The following is an 18,806-nucleotide window of genomic DNA, read 5'->3' as shown; positions in this document are numbered from 1 at the left end:
TTTTTAAATTTAATCTGCCTTATTAACATTTCCCCACCACTTTCTAAAGCCTAGACAATTAACAAGCAATAAACCAAGTATGGAATGAGTTCTGAGGAGTAAATGCTTATGCTGAAAATTAACTATAAACACTGGAGATCAAGTTGACCACATCCCTGGCTATATCAGAGTGGTCAAGGAAAACTTAATTGAGGAGGTTGAATTGTGACTGAATTGAAAAGAGGGATGGGAATAGAGTGGAGGAGAGAAAATTAAAAAGGACATCAAAAAGGAGATGATTCTAGAGATTCAGAATGTTAAAGTAACTCTCCTTCCAATAAAAGCAATTTGTCTCTTTTTAATATCACCTCCACTTCTTCTGACCTCTAGATTTTCAAGGTTTAGTTTGAGTGCTGCATCTAATATGAAGCCTTTCTGATGTCTCCTAATTATTAACTGGGATTTATAAACACACAAAAAAATGGCAAAAATCTATATGTCCTTCTGTGTGGATATATTGTGTCTGTCTCTGTCTCTGTCTCTGTCTCTGTCTCTCTGTCTCTCTCTCCCCCCCCCCCCCAATGTAAGCTCAAGGGAAAGGGATATCTCATTTTTTTTTGTCTTGTCTTTGTCTCTCAGGGCCTCACATAATGTCTGACACTGTATTAATATTAATATAATGATAATTATAAAATTAAAAATAATAATTTAACAATAAAAACTAAGTATTGAATAATTATTATTTTTGAACTGAATGTTCATGGGCAGGATGACTGAAAGAAGGAATGAAGGAAATAACCATTTCTGAAGTGCCTATTATGCGGCAGGCTTTGTGACTAGCACTTTATAAATATTATCTCATTAGATTCTTACAACAACCCTGGGAGGTAGGTGCTGTTATTAACTAGTTATTATGTGGTTGAGAAAATTGAGGCAGCCAGAGGTTAAGTGACTTTTCTAGGGTCACATAGCTCCTAAGAGTCTGCAGCTGTATTTGAACTCAGGTCTTCTGTATTCTAGGTCTAGCAATCTGTCCATTGAAGCAACAGCAGGCTCTACAAAGGATGCAAAGGAACTTATGACAACAGAATGTCAAGGTTTTTTCATTTTTAGTAATTTAAGATGCTGATATCAGTACAAGTAAGAACAATGACCTTTGAAAAGTACTTTTAGATTTTACAGTGTGCCTTGCATCTGTTAGATACAGAAGTCTAAGTTGAGATTCCTAATCAGTTTCATAAGTGGCATATAATTTTTTTTTAACAAGTACAAAGGGGGGGCAGCTAGGTGGTGCAGTGGATACAGCACTGGCCCTGGAGTCAGTAGTAACTGGGTTCAAATCTGGTCTCAGACGCTTAATAATTACCTAACTGTGTGGTCTTGGGCAAGTCATTTAACCCCATTGCCTTGAAAAAAAAATCCTAAAAAAACAAGTACACAGGAAGGGAAAAAAATCTATAAAACACTTAAACTTGGTTAAGTGTTCTAACATTTCAAACCTCTTCATCCTTCCTTTTCTCCAAGTTTTCTATTCCTGGTTTTGGGACAATGAGCTTCAAGTGAGACAATATATGTGAAAGTGTTTGGGTTGTATAATATGTGTCCATGATTCTAGTCAGCTGAATCTAATAAAATTTAATAGAAATAAATGTAAAATTCTACATATATATACACATATATGCATGCTTTTTTAAATGCCCAAAATGCAGGATGAGAAACATAGTGTATGTATACTTATATGTGTGCATGTACTAAGTATAAGTATGTGTGTGTGTGTGTGTGTGTGTGTGTGTGTGTGTGTGTGTGTGTGTATCCAAGCTCAATAGGAGTCATCTATATAACATAGCCACAAAGAAAACCAGGGTAAGAGTAGACTTCATTAATATAAATAAAGTGTCCAGAATGAGAGTTCAGAGATCTTTGAAAAATTGTAAAAAAGGTTAGATCACAGACATCTAGAATGGGCATCATATTTTGAAAAAAAGATGAAGGTATATGTGGAATGGGGTATAGATTTGTTTCACTTAGTCCTCTAGAGGCAAAACTAGAAACAAATGGCGAGGGTTGGAGAGGCATATTTAGGCAAAATAAAAGGAAAAATTTCCTAATTGTGCAAAAGTGGAATGAGTTGACTCATTAACTGGTAAGTTCCTCATCATTATATGTATTCAAGTGAAACCTAGATGACAAATGGTTATGGCTATTTAAGAGTGTTCTTGTGTTCTTTCCATCATTTCCCTGCCTAGTTTCTCTCTCCCCTTTGGGAGGAAAAAGAGAGAAAAGAAAGGTTAGCTTTTTATTCTCATGCGACTCTCTCCCTTAGCAGCTCCCCATCTCGCCTTTGTTTTTACGGAGAACTCAAGAGGGGGCTCCCCTTGGAGGGAAAGGACTCCTGGGGATCCTCCAAGGAGCAGACTTACTTGGCAGCAGCATCCTTTCTCAGTTGTTCATGCTTCATTAGGAGATTTTTTCGGTCCTGAAATGCCTTCCTGACCTTGTACCCTTTGTAGACAGCCTGGATTTTGAAAGCAGCAATGTCCTGAATGGCTGCTATTGACAGAGCCCCATGTTCCAACATGAATTGAATTACCTCGTGGTGCTCCCCAAGCAAAGCATAATCAAGAGGTGTGTACCTAAAACAAGAAAATAATATTCAATCATAAGAACAATACAATTCAAGCTACGTTTTGGGTAATAGGTAGGTTGAGATTAGTGAGAATAATGAATCCCCTGAAGTATTTGAATGTATTCAAATTCGCACTATTCCAAGTTATAATTATGTAAAATATGGTAATTGGTTTCAGCCCAATGGAAATGTACAGTTCAAATTTGAATAATGATACCACTTCTGGAAATTCATTATCCCCAATAATAGGGATCTAGCCGTCAGAATCAATGGAACTTTCTGCCTACCCCCTTCACTCAAACTGCAGAAATTTACATGACACCCTATTAATTCCCAGTTTCTCAGCTTCTAGATTGAGCCTTTCTTCTTATTAGACCTGACTCAGAATGCAAAACTACATGCATTTTTGAGGAGAGTAAAGCCGAGTAGTGTAGCCTACTAACTCACACTCTTTCCAAGCATTTCACTTCCCTCCAGACTTATTTGGGGGGAAAGATGGGAGGGAGGGATGGAAGAAGGCAGGAGTGACCAATTGGAATTGGCAAAGAGCACCAGAAAAATGATTCTGAGATTTTTCTAAGGTAATCCCAAGCTCTGGGACTATGTGGACCAGGTTCAATTGTGGAAAGGTTTTTTTTTTTTTTTTAGGTTTTTGCAAGGCAATCGGGGTTAAGTGGCTTGCCCAAGGCCACACAGCTAGATAATTATTAAGTGTCTGAGACAGGATTTGAACCCAGGTACTCCTGACTCCAGGGCTGGTGCTTTATCCACTACACCACCTAGCCACCACTGTTTTTTTTTTTAAATCAGTCTTCAGGGTAAGTCTCTCCAGTCATTTAGACTCAAACCACCACTCTCTGGACCCCAAAGAAGAGGAAAGCACTAGAGGGAGAAAGATGGCAGCTCACTAGTGAGCCCCTCCCTCACACAGGGAACCTATAAGTCTTCTAGACTTACTGCACTACACTAAGGTTGGGGTTTCCCTACAAGAAAATTTTGACCCTAAGGTTGCTATGGTATCAACTCCATTTTTTTCCCTTAGATCTGCTCAGGTCACAGATCTCATGGCCATGGGTGTGTTCTTCCACACTGTGCCTGGGGGTATTCTTTCTTTCTTCCCTTGGTAATCTGTGACATCAATCAAAGAGCTAGACCATGAGTTAGACTGTCAAACAAAAGAGTCTTCAATCAAGAGATTTGTTTGATTTAATGAGTCCTTAGCTTATCACTTTCTATGAACTCCACCTACAATATTCCATGCCAAGAAATTACTCCAAATACGCCAGAGCTGATCTCCAGGGCACCCTGTGTAAAGTCTGCCCAATTCTGGAACAGGACCATATGTATTGGGATACTCTACTGCTAGGTTTTGCTTGGGTTCTGAGAAATTCCTTTTTTGCCCAGATATTTCTATGTTTTATTAATAAGGAATAAATAAACCCTTCTTCCTTTAATTAGGCTGAGCCAATTTAAGGGTTAAAATTTTATTTGCTGAGGAATTAATGTGGAAAGCAATATCAAACATTAAAAAATATGAAAGTCTGATAGCTATTTTTACATAAACATAGGGATAATCTTCAGTTAACCCTATCTGACCTTGTCCCAAATCCCTCCTTATTTCTCCTGGGAAAGTTACTCCTCCTATTTAACCCTTCTTTATGGGTATGAAAGAGAATAAGGTCTCAATCAATTCCACCTCTGTTAACCCCTTAAATCCTGGGTTCCCTTGGGATAAGTCATTATTTATCTGAGTCTGAATTTTTTAAATCTAGGACATAAATAGGGGAAAAAACCCAAACTGTGATGTATTTCTTCATCTTCTGCCTCTTCCTTATCATTATAACTAGCATTTCTTATAGAATTTTAAGATTTACAAAGCACCTTATATATATGATCTTATCTGATAGCATATCAAAATGTCTCAACATATCTTGAGATAGTGAGCCAGATGTTGGAATCAGATCTGAGTTCAAATCCTGTCTAAGACACTTACGAGCTAGCTATATGATCCTGGGCAAGTCACTTAACCACTCCCAGTCTATTTCTTCAATTGTAAAACAAAGTTAGGCAGATCAAATGAGATATAAAATATGGAAATAAGGAAAATATGGAAAGTGCTAGACAAGCCCTGTCTAAATGTTAGTTACTAACTACCATTAACTACTACTACTACCACCACCACCACCACCACCACTACTACTATTATAACTACTTACTTAGGGTTGCTTACAACTAGTCTCATGTGATAAATGAACTTCATTTTAAAATAAGCATGCAAATAAAAATTCACATGAATATAGAAACATTTAAGTTGGCTTAATGGATAGAAAAGTGAGGAAGACCTGAGTTCAAATCCTGCCTCTGACACTGACTAGCTATGTGACTCTGAGGAAGTCATTTATACTGCTTTCTTATTTGTAAAATTGGAGGTCTGACTTAATGCACTCTAGCTTCCCTTCTAACTCTAAATTCTGTGATCCTATTACCATATATAGTGAATAAAAGGTGAGTCCTGAAGTCAGAAAGACTTGCATTCTAGCCCTCTGCCATATACTAGTTGTGTCTCCCTTGGATAAAACACTTGACTTCTTGGTCATCCAAGCAATTTTCTAAGACTGTAAATTATTGACATGCACAGTTAGAGGAACTTTCCACCTCAAGGAGTTTTGCACATCAATGAATCACAGATCTGAACCAAACAAAAAAAATTGAAATAAGGAATGGATCATCTTTTTAATGAATTATAGTATATACAATATATATTTATAAATATATAAAATATAAATATATTATACTATACATTATAAATATTATAATAAACATAAATATGTATACTATAAATGGAGTTAGAAAGACTCATCTTCCTAAGTTCAAACCTATTCTCAGATACTTACTGACCCTGAGTAAGTCATTTAATCCTCTTTGCCTCAGACTCCTCAACTGTAAAATGAGCTGTAGAAGGAAATAGCAAACCATTCCAATATCTTCAAAAGGAAAACCCCAGTTGGGGTTATGGAGAGTGGGCATGATTGAAACTTACTGAACAACAAATATTGCAAATTTAATTACCCATATCTTTTCACATATCAAGTATTCCAAAAGTATAGTAAAATTTCAGACTTCAAAGTTCGAAACATTTGTTCAGTGTATGAGTATGGTTATCATGGTTTATGTTATTTTTGATTATAGGACACAATGAGGCTAGAATACCAATCATTCTGTTTTGTGGAAAACAGAACCCAAAAGAGCAGAAGTTCAGGGTTCATTCTGCTACTACAGAACAAAGAAGTCTAAAACAGAAATAAGACAGAACTGAAGTGCATTCAGCAATAGACCCCACTGTGATTATCGTCATGGAGACCGTCTTCATCCTAAATTCAACTCAGCCACATCAAGCGCAGTGAATATTACCACCAGTATCAGAGTGGGGCTGTCAGGCATTTATTGACCGACAGCCAGCAGCAGTAGATAAAAATGATGCCTACAGAGTCCATCAAGTGAAATGGGTTGTGTCAATGCATGAGGAGGTAAAATTAAGGCCTACTTGATGGTAACCAGGAAGGATGCAAAGCAGATAAAGACAAGAAGAAGAGGCACAATTGGACTTGCCACATAAGGATTGGTGGATGGGATGATAAGAGGGCCTAGACTGAAATGTCAGGAAGAATAAAAAGCAAAGCCAGAGCCCATCTTAGGATGTGCTCCTTGGAACAGTGAATGGACCTGGGATGCTGCCATCTGCATTTTATAACTCTGGGTTTGCAAGGGTAAGAAAGATTTTTTCCCCCATCTTCTTGGGAACTTTCCCCGTAGTTGAGACACATTGCCTAGACAGGGGAAGTGGGGAGTGGGATATCTGATTTATGTGGTCTCTTGGTCAGAACTGTCTGCCCTTGAAAAAGTCCCTTTTCCTCTGTGGGTCAGTTTTCTTCCTTTCGATAGTTATTCCACGACTGACTTCACTTGTGCCTGATTCTTCATGATCCCATTTGGAGTTTTCTTGGCACTCCAGAATAGTTTGCCATTTCCTCTCTCTAGCTCATTTTACAAATGAGGGAACTGAGGCAAAAGTGACTTTGTCTCAAAATGAGTGAGGGCCAGAGGCCAGATTTAAACTTGGGAAGATGTTTTTTTTCTGACTTCAGGCCCAGGACTCTATCCACTGTGCTACCTAGCTGCCCCAATATGTATGGTAACATGGAGGAAAGGTATAAAACCTATGTGCTCTGAGGGGAAAACATCTCTCCAGAAATCTTTTTTTTTTTGCAAGGCAATGGGGTTAAGTGGCTTGCCCAAGGCCACACGGCTAGGTAATTATTAAGTGTCTGAGGTTGGATTTGAACTCAGGTATTCCTGACTTCAGGGCTGGTGCTCTATCCACTGTGCCACCTAGCTGCCCCTAGAAATCTTAACCAAAGAAATGGAGCAAGTAGGGCTGTACAAATAAAGACAGGCTCTTAGGCAGAGTCCGTCTTGAATTGATAATTTATAAAATTATGAAAAGGATAAAGGCACGCCCAGGTCTTTGAGGATTGCCAGGAAGGACCATGATTGCAGCCGGAAGCAGGGCTATAATCCCACTTTAGTGACCACAGAGTTTATGAGGGCCAATGGCACAGAGAGTACAGGGACAATGATGGTTGGTTGTTGCCCTTCATTCTCAAAGAGTACCAAAATGATATCACTGTATTAGAGTGGGTTCCAGTGTAGCTGATCAGGCCAATACAAACTCAGAATGCTTCACCATACACATGTGAATTTGGGGTGAATTCTCCACATTTGTGCATTTTGTTTTTCTTATGAGCTACTTCAGACAGGTGGTGAGATGTAAAGGAAGATAGGAAACAAGAAGAGGAGGATGGGGAAGCAGAGAATTTACTCTCCCAACCATGAATTAAAGTTGGGAACACTGGGCAGGATGGACCCCACAGAGAGGGAAGAATGCTGGGGAAAGGGGAAGTAGTTTGAGGTCTTATTTTTATAGAGTTTTGAGGGGAACAGACTAACTCTTAATTGTACCATCCTGGGATTAGTTCACAAACACATTCAAATCATCTCAAACTTGTCAGTAAAACTTTATGGTTGACATGCCCACATTATCTCAAAATTATCAGCTCCTTTTGGTGATCTCTTGGTTTTTACTACAGAGGGCTGGAATTTGTCTGGGATTTATAAATCATAGAACCAAAAAATTCTGACGGCAGTTCCTATATGGCTTCCCCTGATTCAGCACATACTATCAAAATATGAATATTGGTCAATATATAATATAATTTGTAAATTATGCTTCTTTGATCTTTGGATGTTTTCTAGATGACTTCTAGATTCCCCTTTCTAATTTTATTTCATGCTATTGCCCCTTTATATAGGTTACTTATAAACTTAGTATAGTGACTAGAAGTTGTGGGGGGGAGGGAGGTGATAGGGATAGTTAGAGGGACTAGAACAAGTTAACAATTTCAATACACATCTCAAAAGTAGGTCTCTGCTACCTTACACCTAGACCTTGGGTTCCACCTACATATTTTAATGGTTTGATGAGATTAACTGCAGGGAAATAATCCACTTGGAATAGAGCAGATCTTGGACAACACAAAAATAAGACATTCTCCATTTTTCACCCATATCATCTGCCATCCTGTCCCTATTATGCAACTTTTAAAAAGCCTTATTTGATAAGTTCCTTTTGAACCTGCTCAAAAACTGTAAAATTCTATATCTATTTATTTGTATCTTCTTCTTTTCTATAAAGTTTTAGCCACCTGGCAACTGCCCATCAACTGATGCTAATTAAACGCTTTATCTTCTAGTCTTTCCTCTTGATGTATTGACCTCCAGTCAAACCTAGGTGGAAGGAATTACTCTCAGGGATGATCTTTGGATCTCTGAGCTGAATCACAATCAGATATTTTTCACCATGAACTTGTTTTAATCAACAGTCTAAGTGACATTCAGACAGTTTACAAAAGCCAACCGTGAACTATAAATTAACCTGCAGAGTAGGAAAGAAGCACCTGGGTTAAAATTGGTGCCTGGTAAATGTCTGAGGCTGCATTTGAACTCAGATCTTCCTTATTCCAAGTCCTGCTCTGTATTCAATGTGCTGCTCAGATGACATTAGTGGTGTGACCATAAGCAAGTTATTTAGCATTTTCAAGCATCAGTTTCCTCATCTGTACAAAGGGGCTACTTACAGCTTTTACTTCTTGCCTCAGAGAAATCTTATAAGGAATCTGCTATATGTCAATGACTGTTTTGCAGCAGCCTTAGCTATCTAAATGAGACATATTAATTCTCAGTGTGTCTTTTTTTACAGGCAATCTGATTCATTCATGGATTTTTCATTTGCTGCTTCAAATAAATGCTGTGTTTTGGATCCAAGACTCTCTTTCTCCCCTAATGAATGATTTTTTTTTCCTTTAAAGGATCCCCGTGAGTTATAGAGTCACTGGTTTATGGGAGGAAGAGTATATGGGTGCTCTACCTGATCTTTCCTGTGCAACTAAACCAATTTCAAGCATTTTATTTCCAGGTAAACAAGTTGTAGATGAAGAAAAGGTGGGGAAAGAAGCCCCAGATTATCTCCTGGAAAGTAAGGCAAAGAAAAAGAGAATGAAGAGATATAAACCTCCCGCCGCTTTGGCCTGAGGTTTCTTATTCTTATTGTTTTCTAACTCATTTAACTAGATCCTACATTATATCCCTTCCTCAATCTTGGTCTAAAAATCTCAAACCTTGACCTCAGTTTTCTCCCTGCATTCAGAGGAGCTCTATACATTTTCTTTCTAAATTCAATGGAACACCCCCCACCCCACCATTTCTGACCTGTACTGCATTACCCTGCGTGGGTCATACCTTAACCTGGCTACAATCTCCTTGATGCTCTAGATTCACAACTGATTGACATTGTGGATCTATGTCTCCTGATTTGAAAAAAAATAAAAGGATGGATTAGACAAGCTACAGTTGCCAGTGTAGGTGGAGCTGACCACAGCATCCTCTCACCCTTTGTTCAAGATCTCTTTGGCATTATTTCAGTTGATTTTAATATCATTACTTTCTCTTCCACAATATGGAAATCTGTGTTTTTATTTTTTTGTGAGGGTTGTTTTCATCTAGAAGCAAGAATGTGTATGGAATAGGTTGGGGAGTTCTCATCAACACTTTACCTTTCTTCATTGTTTTCCATCTGATTGGGGAAAGCTGCAAAACTGAGCAGTAATTTTATAGCATCCAGATAGCCATTGTTACAGGACCAATGCAGTGCAGTTCTTCCCTGGAAACAAGAACAAAGAGCAAACACTGCTAAAGCAAAAGAAATTTAAAAGAATGTGTTATTATGTCAACTTCAAAAGACAGATATCTTCATGTATATTCAATTTAAAGAGCAGAAATGCCTAGGAGTGTGTGGGGGGGGAGGTGAACCTGGGTGGAGAAGAGAAGGGACGAATAAAGAAACCAGGTCTCAGAAAATCTGCTTTTGAACTCTAGTTTTTAATACAACTGGAAGAAAGAAAGCAAAACTACTATGTGCTAGGAACCAAGAGTTAAGATCTTTACAAACATAATCTTATTTGATCTTCACAACAATCCTGGGAAACAGGGTGTTCTTATTATCTTCTTTTTTACAATTGAGGAAATTGAGGCAGGCAGCTACTAACTAATTTGTCCAGGTTCACATATCTAGTAAATCTGAGGCTGGAATTGAATTTAGGTCTTCCTAACTAGGATTAGAAAACCTGGGGGAATAGTCTTTTGGGTTTTTTTTTTTAGGTCTTTTGCAAAACAATGGGGTTCAGTGGCTTGCCCCAGGCCACACAGCTAGGTAATTATTAAGTGTCTGAGGTCACATTTGAACTCGGGTCTTCCTGACTCCAGGGTTGGTGCTCTATCCACTGTGCCACCTAGCCACCCCCAAGATATTCAGACTCAATTTTGGAGAAAAAGATACATAGGTTATCAGGCTGGGTAATATTTTGGGGATTGTATCACCAAAGTGATATAATAAACTGATGTTTCTTAGATGACTCCCAAAGTGATTACTTGGTTGGAGACAACACCCATAGGATGTATTAGTTCAAAGATAGGGGATGGGAATGGAATTGGGAATTTCTTTGGAATTGTTGTTTGATGAGCTTTGGACCAGAGCATGCCAGTATTTCTATGGGGTTTTCTTGGCAAAGATCCTGGAGAGGTTTGACATTTCCTCCTCTAGTGGATTAAGGTTAAATGATTTGCCCAGGGTCCCACAGCCAAGTAAATAACTAGGGCTGCATTTGAACTCAGATCTTCCTGGTTCCAAGCCCTGTTCTGTAGCCATCAAGTTACCAGTTGCTCAAATGAGCAAACACTGTTGGGGTCAGCATCTGCTCTTCATCTCATACACAGTCTCAGTGTTGCCAGGAATACTGAGACACTTGCCCAAGGTCATACCCAAGGTGGAACTTGAACTCAGATCTTCCCAGTTCTTTCTACCACACCATATTATCTCTCAAATTCCACTATGCTTTGGGAAAACAACAACAACAAATTTTACAACAATATCAGACCCAAGTATGTTCCCTCATTTGACATAATTGATATATTTCCAAAAGTTCTTGTCAAATATGAGTCCAGCACAAGTAGTTGGGTTTTGCCCCCCCCACTACCTTCTATAGCCCATTATCCTCATTTCTTAATGACCTTCAATGAAAACTTGCACTTTAAGCTTAAAGTCTCTGAAGGTTTGTCAAATAGTGAAATATTTTCTTTGTGTTAGCACAATGCTTCAGGTGCTAATAATCCATTTGCTACAGATTAATAATCAACTTTGATCCCACCTCTAGTCTACAGTAGAATTGAAGACAAGACTGGAGATTCCTTGAGGTCAAGGACTGAGTCTTTTTTCCTATCTGCTCCTATCTTCATGGTGCTTAGTGTGCTTGGTCTGGTCATAGTAGGTGCCTAATAAATATTTGTTGAATGAATGAATGGAGAAAAGACATATCATGACTTGGAAATTATATAACATGTGAGCAACTAGGTGGTACAGTAGATAGAGTCCTGGCCCTGACATCAGAGTGATTCTTCTTCCTGAATTCAGATCTGGCCTGAGACACTCCTAGCTGTGTGAACCTGAACAAGTCATTTAACCTGTTTGTCTCAGTTTCTTCATTTATAAAATGAGCTGGAGAAGTAAATGGCAAATTATTCCAGTATTTTTGCCAAGAAAACCCCAAATAGGGTCACAAAGAATGGGATGCAGCTCAAATTATATAATTTGTCACATATAGTCATATAATTCTAAATATATAATTAAATATTATTTTATATATCACATTTATTTAAATTTTAAAATCACTAAGTAAAGGGATTCTCCAGGCATAAGAATGATTGCAAAAAAAACCTGAATGTTTTATAGTTTAAAAAAAAACAATTCCTACCTCTTTGTCTTGTATATTAGGGTCTGCATTATTTTCCATGAGCAAGGCCATGCAATTAATATAACCCCCATATGCAGCACACTGCAAGGGGGTTCTTCCTGCATAATCTTGAACATTTGGATTGATTTTATTTTCAATCAATATTTGACAGACATCAGCATTTCCTCCCAAGGCTGCCCAGTGAAGAAGAGAATGGCCATCTTGATCTACTAAATCGACCCTTGCTCCTCCTGTAATGAGAAAAACAAATGATATTAAAAAAACTAATAAATAGGAAAAAAAGAAGTGTGATAGAGATGATAGAGTCCAGGTCTTGGAGTCAGGAGGACATGAACTGGAGATCCAAGTACAAAGAGATTCAAAGTTACCTCTATTGTTCTACTCTCCCTTGTCCCATGTTCCCAATATTGAAACACATGTTAAAAAAACATCCTACCCAGTTTTTCAGAGATTTGGCAACATGCAGCTTCCCTTCAAGGAATTTAAGCTTTCGTGTGTCTAAAAGATCAATCAAACAATGATTTCTTTCCATGTATGCTCACTTAAAATATCAATGGAAAGTCAACAGTCTGAATGCAGTATGTGCTCAATGAGTCCTTCACAAATGAGTAAATGAAAATACAGCTCTGCTCTCACAAAGAACTCAAAAAGCTCTCAAGGCAGTGAGAGGCACTAATGAAAATGCTAGTTCTGTTTTAAAATCTTATTTACATTTTGTTGGAAATGTTGAGCTCTGGGTAAGGGCTCCAGGCTCTGTGTGACAATGGTTTCTGAATAGCCCTCTTGTGGGAGTTGTAGGAAGAGTTGCAGGTTATAAATGATACCAAGAGAAGAAATTCTGTCAAGTGAAGTTGAATTATGACTTCTGAAGTCTCTTCTGGTTCTATGGTTTCAAGAGTCCAAGTGATCGGAAGATCCAATGATGTTTCAATGAAGTGTGTGTGAGGTAAGCATGTATCTTGTTTGGGGGGGGGTTGCAAGGCAGTGGGGTTAAGTGGCTTGCCCAAGGTCACAGAGCTAGGTAATTATTAAGTGTCTGAGGTCAGATTTGAATTCATATCCTCCTGACTCCAGGGACAATGCTCTATCAGCTGCTCCAAGCATGTATCTTTGAAACTTATGCAGGGAACCTTGTAGCTTCAGGGATGACAGGGAACAGAGGCAATGGTAGAGTAACCAAGGAATTTTTAGGACCAAATAAGAGACGTAGCTGAGAAGTGAGAAATAAAGCACTGGTGTGGAAGAGTAAACCTGGACTTTATCTTTGCTGGTCCTGTGAGTCATGTGGACTATATAAGCCTAGGGGAGGATATTGGCTCTTTATGGATACCAAGTGCTTTCCCTGGTCAAGGAAGTCCACAGAGGGAAATATTCTATATCAGAAAAAAAAAAGGCAGAGATCATTGGAAGCTAGACTAGGCCAGCACTAGATTTGAGAATTGTATTGGTCTCTGAAGGAGGTTGAGGACAATTGGGGAGTGAAAGGATCCTGCCTTGCCTATTTGTAAGCTCATGCATGAGTTTTTGGTTGGGTTAAAGCCTTCCAAGATGAACCTTAGAGACCATCTAGTCCGACTTTTACCTTTAATGGATGAGGAAACTGCTCCTCAGGTAAGTTACAGCCAAGTAACAAGTTACAGCCAACTTGATTCCATCCTTTTCCTCTCCCCACCTCTCTCCGAAAATAACATTCTCTTCTCATAGATTTAGAGTAGATTGGGCAAAAATCCCAGCGATTATTCTCCAGCTTTTTGTTTTTATGGGGGTGGGGTGGGGGGATGAAGGGGAAGAGTGGTGGCCAGACCTGGGAGTTTGTCAGTATTGCAAACTCTTGTTATGGAATCCCTTCCTTCAGTGGAGAAAGGCACTGATAATCTTAGGCTCAATTACTTGTCTTTGATCACCCAGTTAGTATGTATCAGAGCTGGGGCTTTAAATCAAGTCTCAGTGACTCCCAACTACATCTTGCTTCTCTCCTATGTACAATGAATTGTCTGAATTTGCTAATAACCCAAAGTAATATGTTTCAAATTTATTTTTGCTTTTTGATTTGATAACATTCATATATATTATATATATATATGTATATTCACATGTTAAAACACTTTGCAATGGTACAATGTTATATATATGTGTGTACTTAGAAATTACAATTATATATATGCACATATGTATGTGTGTATAATTACCATTTTAGGGTATTTTCACATGTTGCAAAGATCTCATTTGCTCTTCTTATCAGTCATGTGTAGTAGGAAGGGCAGGTTTTAACCTATTTTATAGGTGAAGAAACTGAGGTTATTTACCTAGCTTGTGGTGGAAGGAAGACTAGGTCTCTTATCTTGTGGTTCCTATCTATCTAACTCATAGGGTGGTTGTGAGGCAAATGGTTTATAAATCTTTAGGTGGCTTGAAAATATGAGTTATTTTGGAATGTTTTCTTTCAGACCATTAATTTGGGAAGTCCTATCTTCATTCCCAATGTGATTCAACAAATATTTAAAAAGTGTTTACTATGGGCAGAGTCACTATCTTAGGTGATGGGGTGATGGTAAAGAGAAAAAACAAAACTCTAGCTCAGGTAACTAACCAACCTTGTATAAGTGTCTGAATCACTTCCTTGTGCCCCATTTCACAGGCTCTGAATAGTGGAGTATGCTTCATGACGTCTGTAGCATCCACCTGAGCATGATGGTCTAATAATAACTTCACGGTGCTGACATGACCAGACAGGGCAGCCGCATGTAAGGCTAAAAAGGAAGTGAGAAAGTTAATAAGAAAATCTTGAGAGATGGCCTTACTATCTCATTGGTTTAAACATATGTTTACATACATATGTGTGTATCTATATCTATCTATATCTATATCTATCTCTATCTATACCTATATATATCTACATCTATATCTATACTTCAAATGGATCTTCATGGCTCTTATTACTGCCACTTCTCATCTTTTCACTCATTAGTATCAGCTATGAAGTCACTTCCTTTTTTTATTTTTTCCTTTTCTATGCCTACTATTCTTAACCATGTGGTTTTGGAACTTTTTGTTCTGTTTGAAATTATTATTCACTATCTTCCCCCCCCCCATTATCCTTTAGAAACACAATTTCTTTAGAACTAGAATTCCACTTAATCCTCAAATAGAAAACTGTAAGGAAAAGAAAATCTTAATATATCTTAAGGTTATCAAAGACAGAAACAAAGGTCCAATGTATAACAAAAAATTCATATTTGCTGTTCTTTGTGGTAGCAAAGAATTATAAACCTATTGATTGGAGAATGACTAAAAAAGACCACACCAACAACTATATATAACTATATTATATGACTATAATAGAATATAATTGTATAATAAAAAATAACTATGAGGAATTTTACGACCTAATGCAAAGTGAAGTAAGTCAAACTAAGAGAACATGCAGTGATAACAACAATGTAAGTGAAATAGTCATCAAAGGAAAATTGAACTGCAAGTACTGGACAAAAAACAACAAAGGTACAAAGGGAAGAAATAAATTATCCTCACAACAGAGAATTAGATAATCACAAAATGTTTTAGATATTTTGTCATTCAAGGTTTCTGCATGATGTTTTTACTTAATTGTTTGGTTTGTCTCTGGTGTATCTCCTATTTCTGGATAGGACCTGCAATTGTGGTGATGAATAGATGTCTTTCTACATACATATCAGCACCTCAGAAAAGTTTTGATCTTCCAGAATTGCTTTCAGACACTGCCTTGCTAAGCAAGTTGTCTTGGGTCATAAATCTAAATGGATCAGTGGTAGGATTTCAACTTAAGGACCAAGGCTAACTATCAATCTACTACTAACTGTGGCTTCCTAAGTTTCCCTCTTAAATTATTCCCTTATTTTCCTTTGCCATAGTCAATGAGGTCAATTTAGATGTCGGACAGGAAATGACATTCTCCAAAAGGCAACGGATATCAATTATGTTAATTAATCTTATATTTAATCAATATTAACAATTAGTTATATTAATATATCAATTGATTCATATTTTAAAATAGATATTAAAAACAATCCTAGCATAATACAAATATTTGCCAAAAATATCTTGAAGAACAAAAGGCTAGAAGTGGAAGAGACTGTGAAAGTCATCTAGTCCCCATTTTACAGATAAGGAAAATAAATCCCAGAGATGGAAAAATCACTTTCCCAAAGTGGGAAGGGGGGGAGGAAGGGCCTAGGACCTCTATCATTTGATTCCAAGTACAATTTTTCTTTCTGTTACAATATTTTATACCTCTGTGTGGGAACTTTTTCAAGTACAATTTCCCTTTAAAATCTGCTTCAGAGCTATCTATGAATAACATATAAAAAAACAGACAGAGTCACAAACTTTTGACTTGGTATTCTTGACTAGCTTATTAAGTAAGCTCCCCAAGGATAGTGGTTGTTTCATTTTTTTTTATGTTTACATCCCAATGTCTAGCACATAAAATGCTTACTGATTGATTTGTAAAGCTATTTGTTTTGGAAGAAAGGAGAGAGAGAGCCATGGGGAGACTTTTTTTGATAGGGTTATGAGGATTTGGTGATCTTAGGTGATACTTATACACAAGTGCGCTTTTGGGCTTCCCCCTCCGGAAAATCCTCTATTCCAGTCTATACTGTGAATTGCTTTAAGTCTAAGGCATAGAGAAGAGTCATTAGTTGAGGTATCCTTTGTACCATCTTCTGATCCTTCCCCTCTTTTCTCAGGTGGGATCCTTACATTTAACATGGGATTATAACAACAGAGAATGTTTTGATAGATTTGTTGTTTTTATTCAATAATTTCTTTTAGTCACATTTCATTGTGACACATTTGGGTTTGGGTGGGGGGGTTGGGTTTCTTTAGGTTTTTATAAGGCAATGGGGTTAAGTGGCTTGCCCAAGGCCACATACCTAGGTAATTATTAAGTGTATGAGGTCGGATTTGAACTCAGGTATTCCTGACTCCAGGGCCAGTGCTCTATCTATTGTGCCACCTAGCTGCCCCCCCATTTGGGGTTTTAACAAAGATACTGGTGTGATTTGCCATTTCCTTCTCCAATTCATTTTACAGATGGGGATCGGAGACAAATGCCCAGGGTCACACAGCTGCTAAGTGTCTGTGACCTGTTTTACACTCAGGAAGATGAATCTTCCTCATTTCCAACCCAGTGCTCTAGCTGTCTTTTGATATACTCAGAGGACTACAAGACTCAGAGGCAGGTATATAGTCAGAAGTCAGGAACTAAATAAACTTCCCTGGAAAATGACAACTATGGCATGTTCACTCAGTCCAAAGGTATTATATTTCTTAATTATTTTCTTTTTTACCCAAACCGTAGATTCTTACCTGTACCTCCATATTTGTCTGTCATGTTGATATCTATATCTAATTTTAAGCTCAGCATTGTTCGAAGGACATCGTCACTGCCCTTTCCTGCTGCCCACATAAAGGATGTTCTTCCCTCGAGGTCGGAATCATCCTTCACAGAGGGATGTTTCAAAAAAACTTCCACTGTCTCCTGTAAGAAAACTTCACTGAGTGAGCTTTTAACATAATTGCTCTGTTATGACAAAAGAAGTTATCATATACTTTCACTTAAGGGTCTCCCTTTCTTTTCTTCTTTTATGAAACACAAATTCTGTTAAGAGTTACAACCCCTGAGATGCCTGGGGGGCGGAGCCAAGACGGTGGAGACCCAAAACTCCAAAACTCCAAAAGCCAACAAATTATGACTCTAGACAAAATTTAGAAGGGCAGAACCCCACAGAAAGACTGAGTGAGACATTGTCCCAGTCAAGATAACTTAGAAGTTCCATGGGAAAGGTATGTTTCACCAGGACCGGGAGTTGGGAAAAGCCCCGGTTGCAGCACAGCCCTGGAACAGCTTGAAGGGGTGGGGAGAGAATTCTGCTTCACCAGAAAGTGTGGAATGAGGGAGCATTGGCCACAGACCCTGCAGCAAGAATCTGGAGAAAACAGTCTGCACCCCCAGAGCACAGCTCACAGATGGAAAGGGGGTCAGGGAAGACTGCAGAAATTTCTCTGCTCTCCCTCAGGGTAGACTCTGCTGTTTGCCTACACTCAGATCTGGATTGCAGTTTGGACTTTCATACTAAGTAGCCAAGCAGGACCTTTCCTTACAGATCAAGGGCAGAGGGAAGTGCAGTGGTCATCTACATATCAAAGCACAGGCAAGAGAGCAAAAGACCTTGGAGGAATAAAGGTCCCAGTGGGGTGTCCCCCCCCCCAAAAAAAAACCCAAAGCCTTGGAAGTGCTGTAATTAGTCTTGGGCTGAGAAAATGAGTAAACAACAGAAAAAGAAGAACCTGACCATAGAGAATTGTTTTAGTCCCATGGAAAATCAAAGAGTTACAACCCCTAATACTTATAGTGTACTCTATTGTCTTGGAAACCCTGTATTTTCCTATAATAAGAAAAAGGAAACAAAGGTGTCCCTGGGACTTAAATGACCATGCCACCCTTGATCCTAGTTAACTAATGGCAAAATAGATCCCACTTACCAGGAATTGGGGTCCCTCTGGCTTGGTGGATTTGGGAAGACCATGGTTGAACAGATATGGTTCTATAAGGGGGAGCTGCTTCCAGAGAAGCTAAATGTCATTGTATTCTTGATGCATATCCTTATAGGATTCCTTTTGTTTATGATTTAATGACTTGTACATACCTCCTTTTGTCCCCACATGGGACTATATTATGCTAAATAATTTTGGTGGTATATTTTAAGGAATAAGGAATAAGGAATTTTATGCCTCAA

The 18,806-nt window shown here is 38.2% G+C and overlaps 1 protein-coding gene across 1 annotated transcript in view; it reads right to left on the bottom strand.

Annotated features, from left to right (window-relative positions):
- Positions 1-18,806, bottom strand: part of INVS (inversin) — a 247,342-nt gene that overhangs the window by 44,921 nt on the left and 183,615 nt on the right. The window contains exons 8-12 of the mRNA XM_074196730.1: positions 17,377-17,548; positions 14,622-14,777; positions 12,028-12,257; positions 9,775-9,881; positions 2,400-2,612 (exon numbers count right to left, since the gene is read on the bottom strand). Coding sequence (XP_074052831.1) covers positions 2,400-2,612; positions 9,775-9,881; positions 12,028-12,257; positions 14,622-14,777; positions 17,377-17,548 — 878 coding nt within the window. The remainder of the gene's footprint in view (positions 1-2,399; positions 2,613-9,774; positions 9,882-12,027; positions 12,258-14,621; positions 14,778-17,376; positions 17,549-18,806) is intronic.

This window comes from Macrotis lagotis, chromosome 8 (genome assembly GCF_037893015.1).
Source record: "Macrotis lagotis isolate mMagLag1 chromosome 8, bilby.v1.9.chrom.fasta, whole genome shotgun sequence".
In the NCBI taxonomy this organism is placed as follows: Eukaryota; Metazoa; Chordata; class Mammalia; order Peramelemorphia; family Peramelidae; genus Macrotis; species Macrotis lagotis.
The sequence above is the reverse complement of the archived record's forward strand: the minus strand, read 5'-3'. Positions and strand labels throughout refer to the sequence as shown.